The sequence below is a fragment of the Corylus avellana genome, chromosome 9, assembly GCF_965113065.1.
Source record: "Corylus avellana chromosome 9, dhCorAvel1.hap1.2, whole genome shotgun sequence".
In the NCBI taxonomy this organism is placed as follows: Eukaryota; Viridiplantae; Streptophyta; class Magnoliopsida; order Fagales; family Betulaceae; genus Corylus; species Corylus avellana.
Window position 1 is genome coordinate 2,540,142 of NC_142498.1, and position 22,483 is coordinate 2,562,624.

Below are 22,483 nucleotides of genomic sequence, written 5' to 3' on the forward strand. Positions count from 1 at the left end.
TGACCGTGGAACTCTGTTAAGCATTTAAAAAAAACATGTCTCTCACATGTAAGAGGACATGTCAATTATTAGACTATGTTTGAAAAAAATTATTTCAACTCAGTTTAGAGGAAATTTATATCTAAACTATAGTATATAGAGAGGAAAAAAAAAAGTTTATCCTGTAATTACATTCTTATTCGGTCCATTCAAAGATGAACTTCTGACTTTGCCATTGTTGGTTAGGATGTCGATGGCAGGAGACCACTTTGAAGAAACTTGTTATAGTACTCTTTGAAGCAAATTTCGAAGCCTCTCTCACGCACATTCACCTTCCACTCTTCAAAAGCCTCCAAGACCTTCATAATTGTCATCCCATGATCACTGACAACCCTTGTAGACCCTTTGGTCAACACAGCCCATCTACTCTCATTCTTGAAGGAAAGTAACAACTTTTGGATTTCTTGGTTCCCGAAGTCGAATATTTCAGTCTTCTTCCGAGTTTCAGTGTATTTCCAAAACTGTAGTTGTTTGCGGCTTTCTCCAACACAAGACAACTCTATGAAAATATATGCTTCCTTTGTGATCGGATCCTCAGCCACAACGTTTACTTTCTTGGAGAATTGTTCGATCCATTTGTTGTCCTTGCCTCCACAAAAGAAAGTGTACTCTTCGATCTGATTGTACAAAATATGTCTAACCTCAAATTTTATGTAAAGGCACATTATGAATTTTGCTTAAAACAACGTGCATGGATATGTGCAGAATATATGTGCAGAATATATATATATATATATATATATATATATATATATATATATATAGTTGTGAAAATGACTTTACCGCGTAGGGTCCACGTGGCTCTATGACCATCATATGGTTACGCATTCTCATTCGCTTCAGTTTCTCTGCAATGAACAATATCTTGGGTTAGCGTTGTGCCCATGCATTTTGAAGATATTATATTGCACGTGCAACAAATTCAATATGTAGGTTTACCATTTGGGCTTTGTTCTTGGGGTGCCCACCTCTTTTGTTGCCGATTAAATCTGTAACCCGCTTTTTCTTATTTGATTAGAAACAAACAAACAAACAAACAAATTCAATATATAGTATGCATGTTTCCTTAATTATGAATGAAATCGACATATGGCTAACCTATACCTAAACCGCTTAATTCTATTGTCACCATTAGCTTCTCGCAGGTGCCACTGATATTTTTTGCAAAGGGAAGTAGTTCCTGTGTCTTGTCCCTGAATCAAGCAACCATGGTCATTTGCATTAGATTAAAATAACAATTCTATCTATCAAATATTTTATTTTAACACAACGTGTTCATCTACAAAAAGTCTTATAATTGGTGACATGACAGTGATTTTTACACGAAGGATTTCAGCATATGTAGTACATGTTAAACTAATGATTAAGTGATTAAATTTACATCTTCTTATAAGCTTAAGTTTTTGGATAAATGATAATTTAACATGGTATCAGAGCTAAAGGTCTTGGAATCGAATTTTGACTCCGTCAATTCACCCCCAATTTAAATTAAATATTCCATGCTCAAACACGTGAAGGAGAGTATTAAACTAATGATTAAGTAATTAAATTTACGTCTTCCTATAAGCTTAAGCTTTTAAGATAAATGGTAATTTAACAGTACATTATACATGGAGCATTGCTAAAGACACTACAAATTTTAGTTACAACAATATTTTTTTTTCTAATCAAATAAGGGAATTGAAGAAGGGTTATATGTGATCGAACAACAACAAAATGGTGGACACCCCAACAATATCTTTATGTAGAAGAATTATAGTGAAATTTGTAATATCTCCCTCATTTTCCTAGTACGTGTCAAGGACAAAAACTTACTTGTCACTTTTGAGACAACACATTTGAGTTGTGCAAGCTACAACAGTAATGATAATCCAATAGACAAGCTCCGGGGCATGCAATATTGATGCTGCACGTCCCTCCTCTATATCATTATTAAATAGATTCTTCACCTCAAAGATGATCTCCATAATGGCCAACATGTCATTGATCATTTTGGTAAATTCATCAATCGTTTTCTTGTGTTTTTGAAGGTCCGAGAGCTTTAAGGTGGCCGGTTCATGTTTAGGGATCTCCACTGATTCAACGAGTTGGTTCGATGAATGAAGCTCGACAAGAGCCAAAAAGTACTCCTCGTAATCCAAAGCAAAAGCAGCAAGTGTCAGGATAGCTTTAGCATCCCATGAATAGCTTGAGAGTTTGTTAAGTATTGACATCGTTGTTTTGTGTACAATTTCTTCACCTAGAGCCTCGCATGCCATCTGAAATTGCACATTTATTACTATTATGAAAAAAAAAAATGCTAATGTAACTATATATACAATAAAAATGATCTGACATTGTTGAATGAATTATATTGAATATAATTATAAAATCTCACATTTTTCCTTTCCTTTGTAATTACCTCAGAGGAAAGTTGCTTGAGTGTGCATAATAGTGGATCGAAGCTGGCTCTAGACACCTTTTCTTCCAGGTTTTCCAGGGGTTCATTGCCCTATAGCAAGTCATAAGTAATCATCAGTGAAAGAAACCTCAAATACTAACTTAATCCCATCAATCGTCATCAATAACTAAACATAACTTTGAGAAAATCTTTTGAAGAATATGACAGTAGAAACATATATATACCTGTAAAACATTGTCGACAATCTGGGTGGAACGCCTGAGAATGTTTTTAACGACAATGAAAAGAGAGTCGACATCAATTTTTTCGTCAGCAGGAACAATATGGGTTGCAGAAATTAGATCCACGATCTCGTGGAGCTGATTACCCTCACTGGGTTGCTGTGCGGAAATTGGCAGAATCTCATCGCTGGCCATTGTATTGTCTCTGGGAAATCTTGAGTGGTTAATTAGAAACTCTAAAAGGTTTTGTGGAAGAACAGAGAAGCATTCAATGAATACAACAAAAGAAAAAACAAAGAAAAAAAAAGGGGAGCTGGTGAAGACGTATCAACGTTTTTAAAGGAATGAGTAAAGCTAATTGATTTAATTTACGCATTCTGTAATAAACGATTATTATTATTATTTATTTTATTTTGAACCATTCAACATTTTTGCTGGCAAGAGTTCTTAAAAAATAAATAAATGCAAACTAAGATCTAAGAACCACACCTGCTCCCCTCTTTTCCTTGCTTTATTCATTGACGTACCATTTCTACCGTTGTATTTTATTGACATTGTTTCACGCGGTTTTATTTGACCACGTTGATCTATATATCTTGGCTTTGCCTTAATAAAAAAAGTCTTGAAGATTTTTTGTAAACAAACTCTTCATTGACAATATTTTTGGAAAAAAAAAAAAATTCTCGAATTTCCTGCCCTTCATATGATTTTTACTTAAAAAAAAACCAGCCACGCGTGTTCTCTTAGACTTCTTCTCTTTGCTGGGGATGAGGAATGGTCATATTGCTGTGCTTGAGATTGTTCTAGTCTTTGGAATTCCTAACAGCGTTGAATGCTTCTCTAGCTGTTCTTCCATAAACCTATAAGAGTTTCTAACCTCCCAAGCATTCCAATCGATAATACTATGGCCAGCGATAGGATGCTGCCAATCAGGGACGGATCTAAAAGCTATGTTTGGGAAGAGCCAGGCCCGGCACTGTAGCTGGAACGGCACTGTTCCAGCTACAGTGCCAACTGACACGTGACAGCAAAAGTTGATTTTTTATCTTTTTTTTTTTTTTTTTTTTTAAATCAAAAAATTAAAAAAAAAAAAAAAAAAAAAAAAGGGGGTGGGGAACGCTGGGGTGGTTCCAGCCACCCGGTTCCAGCCACCCCTTGGCCAAAATGGGGTGGCCGGACCACCCCATTTTTGGCCAAGGGGGTGGCTGGAGCCACCCCTGGCCGATCTGGGGGTGGTCGAACCACCCCCGTGGCCACGGGGGTGGTTCGACCACCCCCAGATCGGCCAGGGGTGGCTCCAGCCACCCCCTTGGCCAAAAATGGGGTGGTCCGGCCACCCCATTTTGGCCAAGGGGTGGCTGGAACCACCCCAGCGTTCCCCACCCCCATTTTTTTTTTTTTTTTAATATTTTGATTTAAAAAAATAAAAAATAAAAAATCAATTTCTACTGCCACGTGTAAGTTGGCACTGTAGCTGGAACAGTGCCGTTTCAGCTACAGTGCCGGGCCTGGCTCTTCTCAAACATAGCTAAAAAGTCCACTGGCTTGCGGTGGGCTAAGGCATAAATTATTATTTTTTAATTGAAATGAAAAATATATTAAAATAGTTAAGTAATAGCGAAAGCATAAATGAAAAATACATTAAAATAGTTAAGTAAGATTTTCAGATTTCGGTACTTTAAGATATTACGTCCGTATGTATAAGCTCTTCGAATTTCATCTCGTTGATTAATCGCAATCCAATCAAAGACTAACAGCATCAAGTAAACTAAAAAAAAAAAAAAAAAAAGTAAAATAGGAAAATTTAAAAATGTAAAATAGTAAAATAGTTGGGACCTTGGAACGTGCAACTTGAATGTCTCTTTTTCACAAACCCATACAATTACAAATAGAATTTTACTTGAAAAATGATCGTTCAACCTTTAAAATTGCCAAAAAAGAAGAGAAAAGAAACAAAAACCAATCAGTGAATCAAAGAAAAACCCATTCCCAACGGCAACAAGCATAACCCTTTTGTCTCTCTCAACCCTCATTCACATCATTTAACCGCATTCAAAATTCAAATCCACTGAAATTCAAGAAACCCAAGAAGAGAAAACAGAAAGAACAGTGAGAGAGCAGAGACAGAGCATAGCGCAAGAAGTGCCAAGAGGCAAGAGGCAAGAAGCGCTGGCTGCAGATACTGCCTAAATCCAGCTCTTGTGGGTAGTGAACAGACTACAATGGTGATTGGTGAATACAATTTTTGGGAGAAGTAAAGCAAGCATAAAAATTGAAGATAGGGTTTTGAAAACTTACAAGCTACTGCCGCGGCTGCCGCCTGCCGGTGCCGGAGATCAAGACTTCAAGTTCAAGTGAAGTTCTTTCAACTTCTTTGAGACTACAGAGGATACTGAAAGATCAAGGTTTGCAGTAGCGATTTCCAAGTTTTTGTTTTCTTCTGAATTTTTTTTTTTTTTTTTTTCATTCTACTGCAAAGTCTGCAATATCGGGATTTTCCATCTGCAATCGACAACTCTTGTGTGTGTTTGAATGGGTTTATGGGTATAAGCCTAAAAAAAAATCAACGGCCAAAAAATTGATTGGGCAGGGCCAAAAATATATTGGATTGGGCCAAAAAATTATATTGGGACAGGGCCAATGGGCCTAAATTAGTTTTTTTTTTTTTTTTTTTAACTTGCTAAAATTTTTTTCTTGCAAAATTGGGGGAGGGCCCTGGCCTACACCGGCCCTCCCCTTCCTCCGTCTCTGCTGCCAATTACAGCGCAGCAATCCGGTGAGGGTGATCAACGGAACGACCCGAACCCGTTTACCATGAAGTACGACGAGTTCATGGGTCTAATTTCTGCAACCCATATTGTTCCAGCTGACGAAAAATTTGATGCCGACTCTCTTTTCGTTGTTGTTAAAAACATCCTTAGGCGTTCCACCCAGATTGTCGACAATGTGTTACTGGTATATATATATATATATATATATATGTGTGTGTGTGTTTCTATCATCATATTCTTCAGAAGATTCTCTTTCCTTCTTTTTTGTAACTTTTTTCTTCTAGACTATCCTTTTATCTTCTAGTCCGAAGGTGTGGATATAATATTAGGAGTGAACAAATTGTCATTCTGCATACCAAATTTATTTATATACTTATAATTACTTCTTATTTACTATAGGGCCAGGAACACCCGGAGAACATGGAGGAAAAAGTGTCCAGATCAGTCAGCTTCGATCCACTATTATGCACACTCAATCAACTTTCCTATGAGGTAATTATTATAAAGAATAGCATTTTTTTCACCCAAAAAAATCTCGTACAATTAATAGCTCATCTTTTTTTTTTTTTCCCAGCTAGATGTGTGTGGCATGAATTAGGATTGAGATGAATGTGATCATTTTTACAGTATTGTTCATTAGCATTTTGTTCATAATAATAATAATAATAAATTAATGTGTAATTTCAGATGGCATGCAAGGCTCCAAGTGTGGAAATTGCACACAAAACAACAATGTCAATACTTAACAAATTAACTCAAGCTATTCATGGGATTCTAAAGCAGTGTTGACGCTTGCGGCTTTTGCTTTGAATTACGAGGATTTCTTGACTCATGCCCAGCTTCAATGCTCATCACACCAACTTGTCGAATCAGCGGAGATCTCAAAGCATGTGCCTGCCATCTTATTAAAATACTCAGGCCTTAAAAAATACGGAAAAATGATTGGTGAACTTAATAAACTTATCAATGACGTGTTGGACGTCATCGAGTCCATCTTAGAGCTGAAAATGCTATCTAATAATGATAAAAGGGATGAGATGAACCCATGGAAAGTCTACTGGATTATCATTACGTACTATTGCAGCTTGCACAACTCAGATGCTTTGTCTCAAGAGCGATGAGTAAGTTCTTGTCCTTGACATGTTACAATTATAAGACTTGTTGTTGTAGTGTAATTGCTTAATTATTGGCTAATTCATAGGTTCGGTGTTTAGACACTGAGTGTCAAAATAAAATATTTGATAGATAATATTGTCATTTAATTTTAATCTAATGCAAATCACCATGGTTGCCTGATTTAGGGACAAGACACAAGAACTACTTCCCTTCGGCAAGAAAATCAGTGACGCCCGCGACATGCTAAGGCCGCAAATAATGGTTCGCAATTTACAAATAGGTTAGCCATAAGGCCGATTTCATTCATAAGGAAACATGTCCATTAAATCTCTTGCCCACGCAATATAATGGCCTTAAAAAATGGGCAACAACGCTGACCCTCGATGCTTGTTCACTATAGCGGAAATGAGGGAAGCAAGGAAACTAAAGGAACTTTTACAAACACCTGACGAAATCACTGAGGTTTTGAAGGTGCTGATTTTCGCCAATGATGACATGCAGCCTCTTATTGACGGTTCTACCAACAAAATGGTTAGCTCTACAAATGCATTAAGAGTAATTCTTCTCATTTTACACTTGCTACAAACTGAATATTATGGTACTTCGTTTGAATTATATATATACAATAGACATATTAAGAATAATCTATTTAACGGTTTGAATTGATTTTTCACAATTGTATTAAATACAGGTTAGCATCGACGTGCTGAAAAAGAAGAATGTTTTATTGCTCATTACGAGCCTGAACATCTCCAGTGATGATATCTCGATTTTGAAGTCAATTTATAATGGAATATTAAGAAAGGATGGGTATGAATCTGATACATATAAAATTGTATGGATCCCAATTGTGGAGCAATGGACTGATGGCCTACAAAAGAAGTTTGAGATGTTGCGGTCTAGAATACCATGGTACACAGTGCAATACTTTTCACCACTAGCTGGCATCAAGTTCATTAAGGAGGAGTGGCACTTCGAGAATGAGCCTACTGTCGTGATGATGAACCTACAAGGAGATGTGTATAACGAAAATGCAATATTCCACCTGATTCGGGAGCGAGGAATGAGTGCCTTCCCTTTCACTGGGTTTGTCTTTCTTTCATTTGTCATGCATCCACCTGGACCCTATGCAGACTCATTTTCACAACTCTAAATTAATATACATAAATATCTTGTACATGTGCACATATTCATGCATGCAGTTTTAAGCAAAATTCATAATGTGTTTACATAAAATTTAATATTAGACATATCTTCTGAAATTAGATCGAAGAGTACACTTTCTTCTGTGGAAGCGAGGACAACAGGTGGATTGAACAATTCTCCAAGAAAGTAAACGTTGTGGCGGAGGATCCAATCACAAAGGAAGCATACATTTCCATAGAGGTGTCTTGCCTTGGAAAAAGCCATAAACAGCAACATTTTTGGAAACACAATAAGACCCAGAAGAAGACCGAATCTCACTCTAGGAACCAAGAAATCCAACAATTATTGTGTTCCTTCAAGAATAAGAGTAGATGGGCTGTGTTGACCAAATGGTCTACAAGGGTAGTTAGTGATCAAGGGACAACAATTTTGAAAGTCCTGTAAGCGTTTGAGAGGTTTCGAAATTTGCTTCAAAGAGTACCATGACAAGTTTCATCAAATTGGTCCCCTACCTTCGACATCATGATTGGTGGAAGGATCCCAAAGCATATGGAATGACGTCTGACTATCCTTGTATCATGAACATCAGCTTTAAATGATGCTACATTGAGTGTGCTATTAAATTTTATGGGACATATTCCAACCAAATAAAGGACAAATAGGTTATTTTATGGTCAATATTTTATCTTATTGAATCTAATAGTATTGATTGATGATAATATATTATTTAAATTTTTTAAATAATGTGATAATATAACATCTTGTAAACCATTAGATCTATGAAATAAAACATTTAAATGCTGGTACATTGAGTGTGCTATTAAATAAGGGACAGACCCCTGCCAAATAAAGGACAATGATCCTCATGGGCTATTTTATGGTTAATCTTTTATTTTGTTGAATCTAACAATATTGATCGATGGTGCTATATTATTTAAATTATTTAAATATTGTGATAATATATTTATAATGTGACATCTTATAAACCATTAGATTTATGAAATAAAATATATATTAACCGTAAAATAACTCAAGAGGATAACCAGTGTCACCGATATTAGTATTAGTAAGTTTGATTATGTAATGCCACTAAAGGGTATATATATTTATTACGTTGGTAATTTGATGCCAATTTTAAAGTATCTACATAATCGTTTATGATTATGCGTAAGTAATACAAGTATACAACCGAATTATATATAACCTCTCTCTTCTTCATAGTAGGACAATGTACATTATCTCAATATGAAATCACAACATTTCAAAATAATAAGCCCCATCATACAAGAACACGTCACGAAAAGGTAGTCCAACAAGAACTTCCAAACACAACAAGAGTCCAATAAAAACCCCCAATCAAAATATGCTTGGGTAACAATTCAGAATACATTATCAAATTACAACACTTTTACTTACTTGCAACTTGAATCTAGGCCAATAAAGGCCATATAATACTTTTTAAAACGCATAACACTTTTCAAATGTGAATCCTACCAAAAAAAAAATAAAAAATGAAACACTTTTTACATTATATATATCACATCAAAACATTTTTTCAAACTAAAATCAAAAACACACTTTTCAAAACCATTATCAAACATACTTGTTAGACATGAAAAGGACTTCATGAATACTATTGATGGTTGTTTTGACATGGCCGGTATGCAATCAAAACTTCCTTCCTTATAGTATGGTTTATGGGTACAGCCGGGGAGGGTTATCCAATGACAGAGTTTTGCTTCAAATTGATTAGAGAAAAATTCTTCTAATACAGTATATTTTATAAACAGCGGATTTCATAAAACATTGAAAAAGTATTTTAATACAAGATGAAATTAAGAACCACCACGTCTCAACTCGCCATTATCCATCCCCGGTGGTGGTGGTGCTGCACATCGATGCGCCATGGCATCATGATACGCATGACTTTCAACTTCATTATGTATTCCATCATCAAAATTAAGCGCGTAACTCTCCGGATCATACTGAAATTGCATCCTCTCTTTCTTCTTCATTCCATGCATACCAAAACACCCCCTAAACTCCTTCCACTTCGGCCTCCCCAATACCTCCGACTCCGACAACTGCTTCACCTTCCTCGTCATTTTATTCACCAACCAATTTTCTTCTTTCTCCTCCCCACGTTGTTGCCGTTGCCGGAGTAGATATCTTCCACGTATGCCATCGTTATTTGGGCGCCATCTCAAGCAAATCCCCTGGAAACAGCGGCAAGACGAAGATGTGCTCTTCTCAGCTTCATAATCTTCAAAGTACTCGAGTTCTTCTAAATCATAATTTTCACTAAAGGAGACCAGTTTTTCACGTGGGGTGGCCATGGGAGAGAGAGAGAAAAATATGAGAGATCGAGAGTAGTGCTTTATATATAAAGGATTATTCATTAGAGACATAATCCAATACGGAGAAGATCTTCTGTCCTCAAAACCTTCGTTGTTTTGAGTCCAAGTTCACTTCATGCCCATAGCCAGCTCACAATCCACTTGGTGCATGCCACTTGTGTCATTTTTCGTGACCCTATTTGTTTAGAAATCCTAGTAGATTTAACATTAGGAATCATAATGCATTTTTAGCGGATTAATTGTGTATCTCTAAAGATTACGACTCTTATAATTTAATATTGTAAATCCGAGCTAGTTACCTTAGGAAATATTATTTGATTATGATTCTTATTTATTATTTATTGTAAATCTTAGTTTCCTTAGGAGAGGATTATTTTTTGAGGATTATTTTTTTCCTATGCCCATCTCAATAGGCTTACATACATTCCTTGATACTAGTGAATAGAAGACAATCTTGCCTATTACGTTAAATTGATCTTGTGATTCTTGAATCTTGTGTCTTATTCTAGCTTCTTTATTTTATCTTGTTGCTTTGTATGGATATTTTTCTTGTGTGCATGCGAATCTAACGCTATTTCTATGCAAAGTTCCCAGTATTTTATTACTCCCTCCTAATAGAGAACGTGTTTTATTTTTTGGGTTGTTTATAGATTTAATTAAACCTATACTAATTTGTCGGATAGCTAAGAGGGGATGTGGTGGGTATTCTTTATTTGTATTTATTGGGTTATTTGATTATGGGCTTGAGCTCCGAGAGATTGGGGCCTTGGCCCATGACTTATATATTAGCAAACGTATTTATTTTAAGAACATGTAATTTTTTCAAGTATTTTTAAAATAAGGTAAAGTCTACTCAATCTCCTCAAACTACTACCCCAATGATAATTTACCCCAAACTATTAATTACGATAATTTACCCTACAAACTACCAAAACAATGACAATGTACCCATTAATGCTAGCAAAATGACGAAATTACCCCTATAAAATTTTCAATAAAACAAAAATACCCTTAAAATTTTGAAAAAATAAAATAAAATTTAGGATTTTTATTTTTATTTTAGTAAGGCTAATTTCGTCATTTTAAAAAAAATTGGGGGTACATTGTCATTGTTTTGGTAGTTTGGGGGTAAATTGTCGTAATTAATAATTTGAAGGGTAGAGTGTCATTGATGTAGTAATTTGAGGGGGTTAAATGGACTTTACCCTTTAAAATACTTGTAAGAATTACGTACTTTGTTTATTATATATTTTTTTTAACAATAAATCTTTCATATTTCATTCAAAATAAGATCTAGAGCATAACAACTCTAACATCTCAGAACATAACGCTCTTACATAACATAATCGAAAGCTATATTAATACAATGTCATAGATACAATCAGTAAAATCTCACAATCAAAAACTATATATGATAACAGCCTCGCTAGCCCATGCATAACTTCTCTTATGACAGTAGTAATTTTATTTTATCGGTTGTGAGAGATAACACCTCACACCAAAACTATCACTGTTCAGCTCAAAGGCCAAGAGCAAAAGCGAAAATACATAAACAAAAACAAAAAACCGTAAAATACATCACTCCTAGTGGTGACATAGAAACTGGATTGGCGATCGATGTTGTCAGATTGGCGCGTGGGATTGTGGAGGAGTGGATCTGACAGACTGAAGTTGTACCAGTGACGACGTCACTAGCACGCCAGCGCGTGGGCGGCAAATTGATGCGTGAAGGTCGGTGGGATGGTAGTGGACGTGAAAGAGAAAAGAGAAAAAACAAGGAGAGGGAGAAGAAAGAAGGAGGTAGTAGAGGAGAAGGGGAGAGACTCCCTCATCAGCAGCAATAGGTTTCACAATTTACTTCTCAAGAATTACATATTTTAAAGACAAATGTTTGTTTAACTTATCGGATTATAGAAATTAATGTATATAATATGATAATTTTTCTCGAGTAAAACACATTCTTTTTTTATTAAAATACATCCTAATGCATTAAGACAAGGACGATATTGCCCCTGAGCTTTGAGGGGATAGAAGTCCCCCAAAATTTTTAAAATATTTCTTAATTTTATGTCTTTTTTATTTTTTATGAGTTTAGCCTTTTGAAATTAATTTTTTTACACTTAAAATTTTTTATTTTTTAGTTACCTCTCCTTAGGGCGCTGCAAAATAACTGCTTACTGCTTGCCGGCTGAGTACCGACTAAGAATCGATTGACACATACTTTATCAAAGTAGAATAATATTTTCTAACCAAACCGACTTTATCGATTAACTTTTTCATTTTTTTGCTTACTGACATTACGGATTGTCACCATATTCATGTCGGTAACAGAAAATAAAGTTGGTGGAATAAGCCATTAAAAATTTTGACTTTACCAACTATAACGGTGCGAAATGAGAAAATTTATTTTTCGTGAATTATCCAACTCTCAGCCCCGCCTCTCTCACACCTCAAATTCCAATTCCACCCCGCATTAAGAAGAGAGAGCCTCTACTCGTGACGACTCTTCGCCACCTCTCCTAGGCTCCAACATTTTCCTCGTGACGCTCCTATCTTCGGGTTAAAGTAAAAATAAATATTTTCAGGTCAAAGAAACGCTTCAACTTGGACTTTGTTGACTCTTTTTTTTTTTGGGCAAAAACTTGTTTCGGCGGCGGCCAATCACGAGGGTATAAGCGCACACAGGAATTTTAAGTTTTGTACAAAAGTGCTTGTACAGAGAATTTTTTTAAAGTTTTTTAGCGAAAGAAATTTCTCAATAACCCAATTAAAAAAAATAAAAAATTCACTCTTCTTTTTCGTGTTGATTACTTATAATTTTGAGCCAAAAACCCTTCCACCATAATCAACAAATAGAAATATTTCACAGTTTTGCTACTTGGACTACTAGCAATTCATATATTAAATCTATACGAAATCTATGTGCCCGTGCAACTCTTAAGTAATCCGCTCTTTCTCATATTTATTGTTTTAATTGCTAACAATTCTGCTAATCTAAATCCAAAATGTACTTTTCATGGAGTGGGGAATGGCACCTTCCGAGAAAGACACATTTTTAGACTGACAGTGCATGTCCAGAAAAACGCCTAAATTAACAGTAGCAAAATTGAATTCATAATAAATTAATTTGAAACTTACAAAATACATACACTACATAGTTCCCGACAAGACAAAATCAATGTCAGGCACTCTTGTCTCTGTACATACAAACAAACAACATGACCCAAAACGGCAAATCGTTCTCAGCTAAACGCAACGATCTCCCTCCTCGACGCCGCCAGCCTAGCGGAGAAGTCGAGCGGGAACTCGTCGACCCGCGTGTCGTCCTCGAAATTGAGCGCGTAGCTTAACGGGTCGTAGCTGAAGTCCGCCAAGTGCGAGCGGTGGTGCCTGCTGCGGGCCCTGCCGATCCGCGAGATCAGGTTCTTGCATCGGTCACCAATCTCGGGCAGGTCCTGTGCCGTCGATTTGATCCACGCGTAGGGCGAGCGCGGGGTCCGCGGCTTGTCCTGATCGGCCTCCGGAGGCTCGACGTGGTGGACGGAGGAGGAGAAACACCAGAGCTTGAGCTTGTGCCTCGGCGACGGCGTGGAAGATTGCTGGCATTCGCTATACATTGCTGGTACTCGACTACTACTCGAAGAAGAGGAACGGTTATCCAAAGCGAAAGAGGGATTGAGCGGGCGATGAGGGTGGTATTGGTATTTGCTGGTGGTTGCCTGGTTCGGAATTGGGAATGGGGGGTCATATATAGTAAATAGGAGTGATGTGGGGCCCTGGGGGAGAGTGAAATGGAAAAAGACGGATGAGGACGAGTAAAGCTGAGCTGGAAATAAGGGAAGAAACCGTGGGACGTGCGCGGTGCCGGTTTTTGTGTTGTATCCGCGTCAGACTCTGCGCATTGGCTACGAGTGTCAGTAACGGCATAAGCGGTATGGAGTTGTGGGACTGTTTAGGTAATTCATCCAACCTGGAAAAAGACAAATTTCTACCGTCTATAAAAACCGTTGGAGTATTTTTTTTTTTTAAGGGAAAGTTTTCCTCAAAAAATAACATGTATCACTTTTGATGTGATAATCACATATTTTTTAAGAGTCTTGTTATGCCGCTGCCTTTTTAGCGTCCGACATATATTAAAAAAAAAAAAAAAAAAATTTTGTCATTCTTTTTTGTTAGTTAAATTCCTATGAGTTAATATTTAATTTTTAATGCCTTAAAACTTATTTTTTATTCAAAATTAAAATCTAGAAGTGGAAGGTTAACCTTTGAGGGATTGTATCACCTAAAAAGGATTCGATCATCCTAAATTTGGTGTTAATACCTCAAATTTAGTACTAATACTTCAAATTTGAATTTCCCTTATAATATCTCTCTTCTTCAATTTTATTTTATTTTTTTTTTAAAAAAACAAAATATCTGACGCATTTAAAAAAAAAAAAAAAATTGGCCACATCAGACTTTCGCAGATGCTGGGATGACCCCAAGCTGCCGAAAATCTCTACTCGTTTTTTAAATAGCATGTGAAAATCATTGTTTTTAAATAAAATTACTTCTAACTCTGTCCTTACAATTAAAAAAAAAGCATGTGATTCTCACATGAAAATGACTCATGTCATTTTTATAAAATAAATTTGAAGAATTTTTTCCAACCCAATTTAGAGGAAAATTCTGTCATTTTTTGAGCGCACGAAAAACACATTTCGTTTAATAGTTTTATTAAAAATTTTGTGATCCAGATCCTCACCTATTAATTAAAAAATCACGTCTTTTTACTTTACGTACTAATTAATGAATAAGTAATTTTACACGTATGACTTTATCCTCATTTTATCTTCAATGAATATGTGACTTTTTAAATTATAATTGTATCAAAATTTAATATTGAATCATCTTAAAGTTAATTGTGGTTTTAAAACCACATCATTTTGATACATAAAAGTCTTATTTATAGTATTACTAGCTAAGAAATACATGACAATTTTATAAATTGAGTTGGAAAAAAATTTAATTTATTGCAAATTACCTGATATTGTCTCATCAATCATAATTAAATTTAATTATTTAGTTTTTATTTTTATTTTTTAATGTAATAAGTACCTTGTGGACTTATAAATTGATGCGGCAATCGACGCAACACTATTACGTCAATCACAATCAATTTAATAATTTAGTAGTTGATATGATAAGTATCACATGAATTGTTGTGTCATTTGACGAAGAAACTTGCATTTAAAAGTTGTAATATTCATAGTAAGTGATTCACCAGTGGAATTTAATAATTATTAAAATCTATACATACGTGTGTGTTTTATTGCATTGAAAACGATTTAAAATTTCTTTAGAAGGATAAATATTAATTACGCATAATAAATCAGATTTAAGATCTTATCGTTATATGATGATTTTTATTAATTTCAAAATGTCACTTGAATGTCTTTTTTAACTGTATCTCTTCCATGACATTATTAACCGATAAAGCTAACTCAATTGTTAGCTAATACTACGTAATTGTATCGCTCCTAATTAAGAGTATATTATTATCCACAAGATTTGGATCCAGACTCCGGTGATATTTGGAGAGCAAATTTTGAAAAAAAGAAAAAAGAAAAAGAAAAAGGGAAGTGTATCATTTAAAACCAACAATTCATATCACGACCAAAAAAATAAAAACTAAAGATGATAACCTTTTTATGGATGTTTGTTAGGGTGGTTCGGCCATTTTTAAAGGATGGTCTAGGAGTGACGTGACCACCCCGATGAGAATCAAGGGTGGTTTCAGCCACCCCCGATTCTCAGGATGGTTTAGCCAGCTCATTAAGCATTCAAAAGCTATTTCTTCTTTGTATTTTTTTTTTTTTTTGCATGTTGTCATAATCTATACTATCCTTTTAGAATGAACGACCACAAAAAAAATTGTACCGCACCCAATATTGAATGAACGATCCACAAAAAATGTAATGCACCAAGCGCAATACCTTGAAATATTTTACCAAATTCAAATCCAAATCCATATCCATATCCACAAACCTCAAAATTAAAAGACGAAAACATCATTTAGTAAAAAAAAAAAAAAAACTGCATATTTCATGATGTGAATTTGAAAGTGTATGTTTCCTAGCATGGACTTTTCACTCCCATTTCAGAGAGTACTTGGGATTGGGATTGAGAGTGCATATAGCAACTTTTCTTTTCTTTTTGGGGGGGTTCCATTTTTAACTGTTTCTAAGTAAACTTCTTTGGTAATTAACATTAATTAATTTGTTAATTTGTTTGATACATGCCCTCTAGTTCTGTCTTGAGTGTTTTCCCACCATTCCACGCTTGTAGACAACGAAGGAGGGTGGGCCTTTTTCTGGTGTCGGTGAGATAGAGCGTTAATTTGTGATGCATGAACATGCATATGGGCGAGTGCTCCATCGGAGCCTTCGATGCAGGTTTAACCTCCGATGTATTTTTGGGGTTTGAGATCACTGCTACGTGGACTCCAATGATTGGACCAAAGCGTTTTCCACCCAAATAATTACTCCTGTTGTCTCCTGTTGAGATTAATTAGTGTTGAAATGTAGTGCCTTTTAGCAACAACTGCCGTCAAAGGTTGTCTCTTTGCTTAGAACATGTGATCCAAGGCAAAGAGGCAGCATGTCATTAGAAGAATTGTTCCATGTACGTTTAGATCCAGTGTATTTGTAATGACTAGTTTATCAACGGCATGATTCCAATCCTCATATATATATATATATATATATATATATATATATATATATATATAAAATTAATTAGCCCTTAAACCTTGATTGAAACGCCGCTGATTTCTAACTCTCTATATGTTTAAATGACAAAATTGTCTTCCAATTTCATTTATTAAATTGATATGTGTTCAAAAGACGTGATTTTTAGACACATTTTTAAAAATTCATGTGACGCGTGACAATTAAAACGCACTTACATGTGTTTTGAACACATGTTAATTTAATAAAAAAATAAAAAAATAAAAAGGGATTTAGAAAGTTTTAACAAAATTTAACCAAAAATCATAACAGAAGGAGATAGTTGAAAGTTCAATACCCTTAATTGAGAGTTTTTAAACTTTGAGAATAATGACAAAACGAGTGAAAATGCATGGGAAGTTCTGTTAAGTTTTCACTTTGTTTTCATTGGGTTTTTTTAATTTTGTTTATAGCATTATATGTTACTAGGATATAGCGAAGTTTTATATCTTTATGCTGTAATGTTGGATTTTGGAGAGCTGCTACAGCCTACTTGTGTTGTTGTTGGACTTGCATTTTGTCATGTAATTATCTTGCTGTGGACTTTTTTGCTGAATGTGATTATCTAGCTGTTTGCAGCGATGCTAATGTTCCGATGATTATCATGCTATTTGTAGGGAGAAGTTGCTCCCATGCCCTCCATTATACTTGTTTTGAAGCCAAAAATACAGTGGATTGCATATAAGGCCCTCCATTATAATTGTTTTGATGCCAAAAATATAGTGGATTGCATATAAGGGACATTTTACTAGGGATTACTTATATGATGGTAGAAATTTGATACTTTTTTTAAAAAGAAACTTAAATCTTTATTTCAATTTTCCATTGAAACCTTGGAAAAAACTAAGTTGACAAAAAGATTTCTCCTCGGCTCCCATTATTTATATTTGGTAAAACCATAGATAAATATTATAAAAAATGCTAAGTGTTCTCATAATTTTGGGTAGATATTATTTTTAAAAAACTAAGTAAGAAAAATAATAGCAACTTTATTTTTTGCTTTTTTAGAAAATAATATCTACCCAAGACCAATACGACACCATAAATACACCAAGAGAGCACTTAGCAATTAGCATTCTCCAAATATTATGAATATGAAATAGTTGTAATGTTTTTTGGATCAAAAGATTGATAAACACTAGAACCCCCATCCAAATTGCACATTCATCAACTCTCAACGCTTTTATTTGTCAGCATATGAATTATTTACATTACAAGATCTCGTCATATGACCCTTTTAAACTTTGTTCCCCTATTTTGTTTAAGAGAAAAAGAAATAAAAAAAAGAGCTCTTCACATGAAACACTTTGCATTGCGATAACTCTGTTTTAATATGAATTGCATCTTCAATATATATATATATATATATATTGAAGATGCAATATATTGAAGATGCAATTCATATTAAAACAGAGTTATCGCAATGCAAAGTGTTTCATGTGAAGAGCTCTTTTTTTTTATTTCTTTTTCTCTTAAACAAAATAGGGGAACAAAGTTTAAAAGGGTCATATGACGAGATCTTGTAATGTTATATATATATATATATATATATATATATATAAACCTTCTCTTGCCAACAACAGACTAGTCACCTTCCAAAGCATTACCTAGGAGATTTTTGTATTTGCACTGGATTAAGTAAAATGGATTGCAATCCCCACTCTAAAATAGAACTAATCTAAAGAAAAACATTACTTAAAAATCTCTATCAAACCTAAAAAATTAATGCCATAATATGCATGAAGCAAAAATATTAGAGGACTCATACCTAAAAAACAATATAAGAGAAAATAAAATTAATTTTCCACATAATCCCTGGAAACTGAAGGGTGCAAAATATCATAAAAAGATAGTACATAAGCCAAAGATGGTAGAACAACATTTCTTCAATTTCAACCCAATTTTCTAGAATCCACATTATCGATAGTAGATGCACTTGGGATTGATTGGGAAGGTGGAATTTGTTCACTGCTTGGTCCACTTAATTTCTTAGTTAACATATAAACATGATTTTTCACTATCATGTAATTGTCCACGGTTGTTGCTCCAATTGATGCTAACACAAACATGTCTTTGCATAGGTCAAAATAACGTTCTGCGCTAGGGTTGCCACTCAAAGGATCATGACTACTTTTGATAAATTTATATTTTCGCTTCAAGTCCTTCCTCCACCGGTTGAGAAAATATTTTTCTGGTAGCACTGTAACATCAAGTGTGGTCAATACAGATATGGCATGTCTGCACAAAATTCCTCTTGATTGAAACCAGCAACAACTGCAACTCACTTCACATGAAGGTTCATTATAGTAAACATTAAAACATACTTTTTTCGTGTACGCATCATTAATTTCTACTCGTTCGGTCACTTGATAAGTACTAATTCCACCTTCACTTTTTAGAAGAGAGCCACTACAATATAGCACTTCCCTAATCTCCTCCTGAACTTCTTTGAACTTTGTACTGGTGTAAAGTTGTTGAAATTGCTTTTCAAAATAAAACCTGCTTACACATGGAATCGTGTCATTAAAAGAATTGAAATCAGCAACATTTTCATTCTCAATCATCTTACGCAAAGCGTTATCATATTGATCCACAAATTCCTTCAATGTTGTTAACGAGTGCACATAACCATCAAAAAATGTATTCATACTTTCACTCTGTTGTGTAGTAGTCATGTTGGCCCAAAATACATCTTTCAAATATGCTGGTACCCAAAATGTCCGCTCACTATATAAGCCACACAACCATGCATTATTCTCGAGATTATAACACTTGAGTAGACTTTGCCAACTTGCATCAAACTCATCACATGTTCGAGAATCATACACACAACTTCGTAGGGCACTCTTAATGGCATGGTATTGTGAATGTGATCCAAATTTTTCAGGAAGTTTTTTCAATATGTTCCATAAACAAAATCGATGTCGGGCATTCGGGAAAACCATATTGATTGCACTTTTCATAGCCCTATCTTGATCTGTTATAATTGCATTTGGCGATCGGCCGTTCATGCATTTCAACCAAGTCTCAAACAACCATACAAATGTCTTTGTATCCTTACTTGATATTAATGCCGCCCCAAAAAGTATTGATTGTCCATGATGATTCACTCCCACAAAAAAAACAAATGGCATTTTGTACTTGTTAGTCAAATAGGTTGTGTCAAATGTAACAACATCCCAAAAATCTTCATACAATGCTCTACTTCGTGCATCAGTCCAAAACACATTTTTCAACCTACATTCATTATCTGAATCCATCTCAAAGTAGAAACCATCATTTAATTCTTGCATTCTACTAAAATAGTCACGAAGTGCTTCAACACCTCCTATGCCAAGGTGTAGATGTCTTGACTTGGCAATAAAATTACGACAATCTTTTTCTCCCAATGCAAGATTCTCGTACCCTCCAGCTTTATCATTTATCTCAGGCTTTCTCTTCGCAATAGAATCCAAATTCTTACAGCAATGAAAAGATCTCGCTTCGCCTGGGCTTAAACCATGATTATGGTCAGTACATACACTAGTCACATACCACTTTGTATCAATTAACTTTGCATTAAAACTGGCCTTACACCCTGTTCTGATTGTTTGACTAGGCTTACAAAAACTATTATTTGAGTTGGATTTCCTGCTGCCTTGACGAGCACATCCTAGACTTAGGTAATGTGCATACCCATCTTCATCAATTCTTTTCTTCTTTTGTACCACCCAAAAACCCTCTTTCTTCGCATAACTCCTATAGTATAAATTAAGTTCATCTATAGAGCTAAATGTCATTCCTTTCTTAGGTTCCTCAACATTTTCAACTTCATCTATGAGCTTCAACACGGACTTGCAATTGTCTGCATTATCTTCTGATTCTAAAGCAGCTACAGTTTCATTTCCAGAGCATCGAAAAGATCTTGCTTTGCCTGGGCTTAAACCATGATTATGGTCAGTACATACACTAGTCACATACCACTTTGTATCAATTAACTTTGCATTAAAACTGGCCTTGCACCCCGTTCTGATTGTTTGACTAGGCTTACAAAAACTATTATTTGAGTTGGATTTTCTGCTGCCTTGACGAGCACATCCTAGACTAAGGTAATGTGCATACCCATCTTCATCAATTCTTTTCTTCTTTTGTACCACCCAAAAACCCTCTTTCTTCGCATAACGCCTATAGTATAAATTAAGTTCATCTATAGAGCTAAATGTCATTCCTTTCTTAGGTTCCTCAACATTTTCAACTTCATCTATGAGCTTCAGCACTGACTTGCAATTGTTTGCATTATCTTTTGACTCTAAAGCAGCTACAATTTCATTTCCAACAATATCAAAAAGAATAAAACAAAATTTAGAGGAAGCACCTATGAATAATAACATTGGCTAAGATATGCTACAAGAATTAAATGAATATCAAAAGGCCAAACATACCATTTTGGGGGTCCATTTCGAAGGGCATAACATCATCAATTTGTTGCTCTGGCAACGAAGAATCATCTTCGAATTGTGAAATCAAGGCCGATTGTGACAAGTCCATCTAAGAGTTGTTCCACACAAAAAAAAAAATCTCATAAGCTGATAGGAATCATGGTGACATTAATCATTTAATTAATGTTTTAACCCTCGTATGGGTGTTGCAAATTTTTCTAAGAATATGTGAATCCTCTTTCGTTTTTTTTTTTTTTTTTTTATAAGTTCTAGTGCAACAATATCAAAATACATGTCACTAAAACAAATATAAAGCAATAACAATATGAAAAGAATATAATAGTAAAAAGCCATATCTCCCATACAGCTCAGAAAGTGAGGCTCAAAAGAGTAAACTTTCTTATTTTCTGGTTCCGTTTGGCAATGTACTTAGCCAAAGTCTCAATTTTTTTTTTAAAAAAATTCAACTCCCCAACATTCTTACTTTTTATATTACATCAACCATTTTTTACTACTATTCAAATAAAAACTCACTACAAAACAAAAAATTTTCACTTTTTCATACAAAAAAATTCAAAACTTCTATATACTCTATATCATATCGATCACTCCCAAACCAAAAATCATGTCAAGTTCATTTCCAAACGGAGTTGTCTAAAGCAAATGATGCATGGACACATATATCTCTAAATGTTTTTGTCATTGCTGCAATACTCTGGACAGCTATATCTAAAACAAAAACGGTTTTCATTTTCAAAAAACAAAACAGCATTGCCCGAAAGATTTTTTAAAACCTCAATAGCTTTTAAAACCTCGATCAAAGACATATAAAATTGTATTTTTAGAAGCAAGAAAAAAAAAAGTGTATCGTGTCTCTAAAGATCACCATATGTAAACTGAGAGAGAGAGAGAGAGAGAGAAAACCTGTGCGTGTCGGTAACTCGTCGTCACCGGCGCTCGGTGGTGGGATGCCGTCGGTGGGGGAGAGGAAAGATGGATTTTGACAGTGGGTTGGGGATTTTGAAATTTGGGGATTTTAACGGTGGGTAGCTATTTGCCGGAGGGGTGGGTGGCTCGTCGTCAGAGGTAGTCGGCGTTCGTGATCGCCGGTGGCCGGCCGTCGGTGAGGGGAGAGGGATTAGGAAAGAGAGAGGGAGAGGTTTTGGGCGTGTGAAATTGTAGGAGGAGAGAGGGAGAGAACGGAAGGGAGTTTTATAGCCTTAAATTTTTAAATTTTTTTTAAGGTC

The 22,483-nt window shown here is 35.1% G+C and overlaps 4 protein-coding genes and 1 pseudogene across 7 annotated transcripts; 1 reads left to right on the forward strand and 4 right to left on the reverse strand.

Moving 5' to 3' along the window:
* Nucleotides 1-10: 10 nt before the first annotated feature.
* Nucleotides 11-5,159, reverse strand: LOC132189954 (uncharacterized). 2 transcript variants are annotated; one of them, XM_059604811.2, is made up of 8 exons: nt 4,960-5,159; nt 2,665-2,866; nt 2,441-2,530; nt 1,855-2,297; nt 1,144-1,232; nt 979-1,044; nt 823-887; nt 11-656 (listed from the first exon to the last, which is right to left on the reverse strand). In XM_059604811.2, exons 2-8 carry the CDS (start codon nt 2,854-2,856, stop codon nt 222-224), a joined length of 1,380 nt encoding a protein of 459 aa, XP_059460794.1. In that variant the 5' UTR covers nt 2,857-2,866; nt 4,960-5,159; the 3' UTR covers nt 11-221. The 2 variants fall into 2 exon arrangements, with proteins under 2 accessions (XP_059460794.1, XP_059460795.1); XM_059604812.2 differs by having other exon boundaries at nt 2,665-2,875.
* A 319-nt stretch (nt 5,160-5,478) lies between these two features.
* On the forward strand, nt 5,479-8,344 carry LOC132189579 (protein SIEVE ELEMENT OCCLUSION B-like; annotated as a pseudogene). Its single transcript, XR_015909137.1, has 7 exons — nt 5,479-5,616; nt 5,832-5,924; nt 6,120-6,553; nt 6,734-6,828; nt 6,949-7,079; nt 7,240-7,679; nt 7,814-8,344. The product of XR_015909137.1 is annotated as a protein SIEVE ELEMENT OCCLUSION B-like (transcript).
* A 1,185-nt stretch (nt 8,345-9,529) lies between these two features.
* On the reverse strand, nt 9,530-10,030 carry LOC132189581 (uncharacterized). The gene has a single exon (XM_059604323.1). The coding sequence runs from the start codon at nt 10,028-10,030 to the stop codon at nt 9,530-9,532; it is 501 nt and encodes a 166-aa protein (XP_059460306.1).
* A 3,017-nt stretch (nt 10,031-13,047) lies between these two features.
* On the reverse strand, nt 13,048-13,786 carry LOC132190469 (uncharacterized). The gene has a single exon (XM_059605469.2). It carries the CDS (start codon nt 13,666-13,668, stop codon nt 13,294-13,296), a length of 375 nt encoding a protein of 124 aa, XP_059461452.1. The 5' UTR covers nt 13,669-13,786; the 3' UTR covers nt 13,048-13,293.
* Nucleotides 13,787-18,587: 4,801 nt separating this feature from the next.
* Nucleotides 18,588-22,405, reverse strand: LOC132189818 (protein FAR1-RELATED SEQUENCE 6). Of its 2 annotated transcripts, none has more exons than XM_059604619.2 (3): nt 22,161-22,405; nt 21,240-21,345; nt 18,588-21,106 (listed from the first exon to the last, which is right to left on the reverse strand). In XM_059604619.2, the coding sequence occupies exons 2-3, from the start codon at nt 21,343-21,345 to the stop codon at nt 18,711-18,713; spliced, it is 2,502 nt and encodes an 833-aa protein (XP_059460602.1). In that variant the 5' UTR covers nt 22,161-22,405; the 3' UTR covers nt 18,588-18,710. The 2 variants fall into 2 exon arrangements, with proteins under 2 accessions (XP_059460602.1, XP_059460601.1); XM_059604618.2 differs by having other exon boundaries at nt 18,588-21,115.
* Between the last annotated feature and the right edge of the window lie 78 nt (nt 22,406-22,483).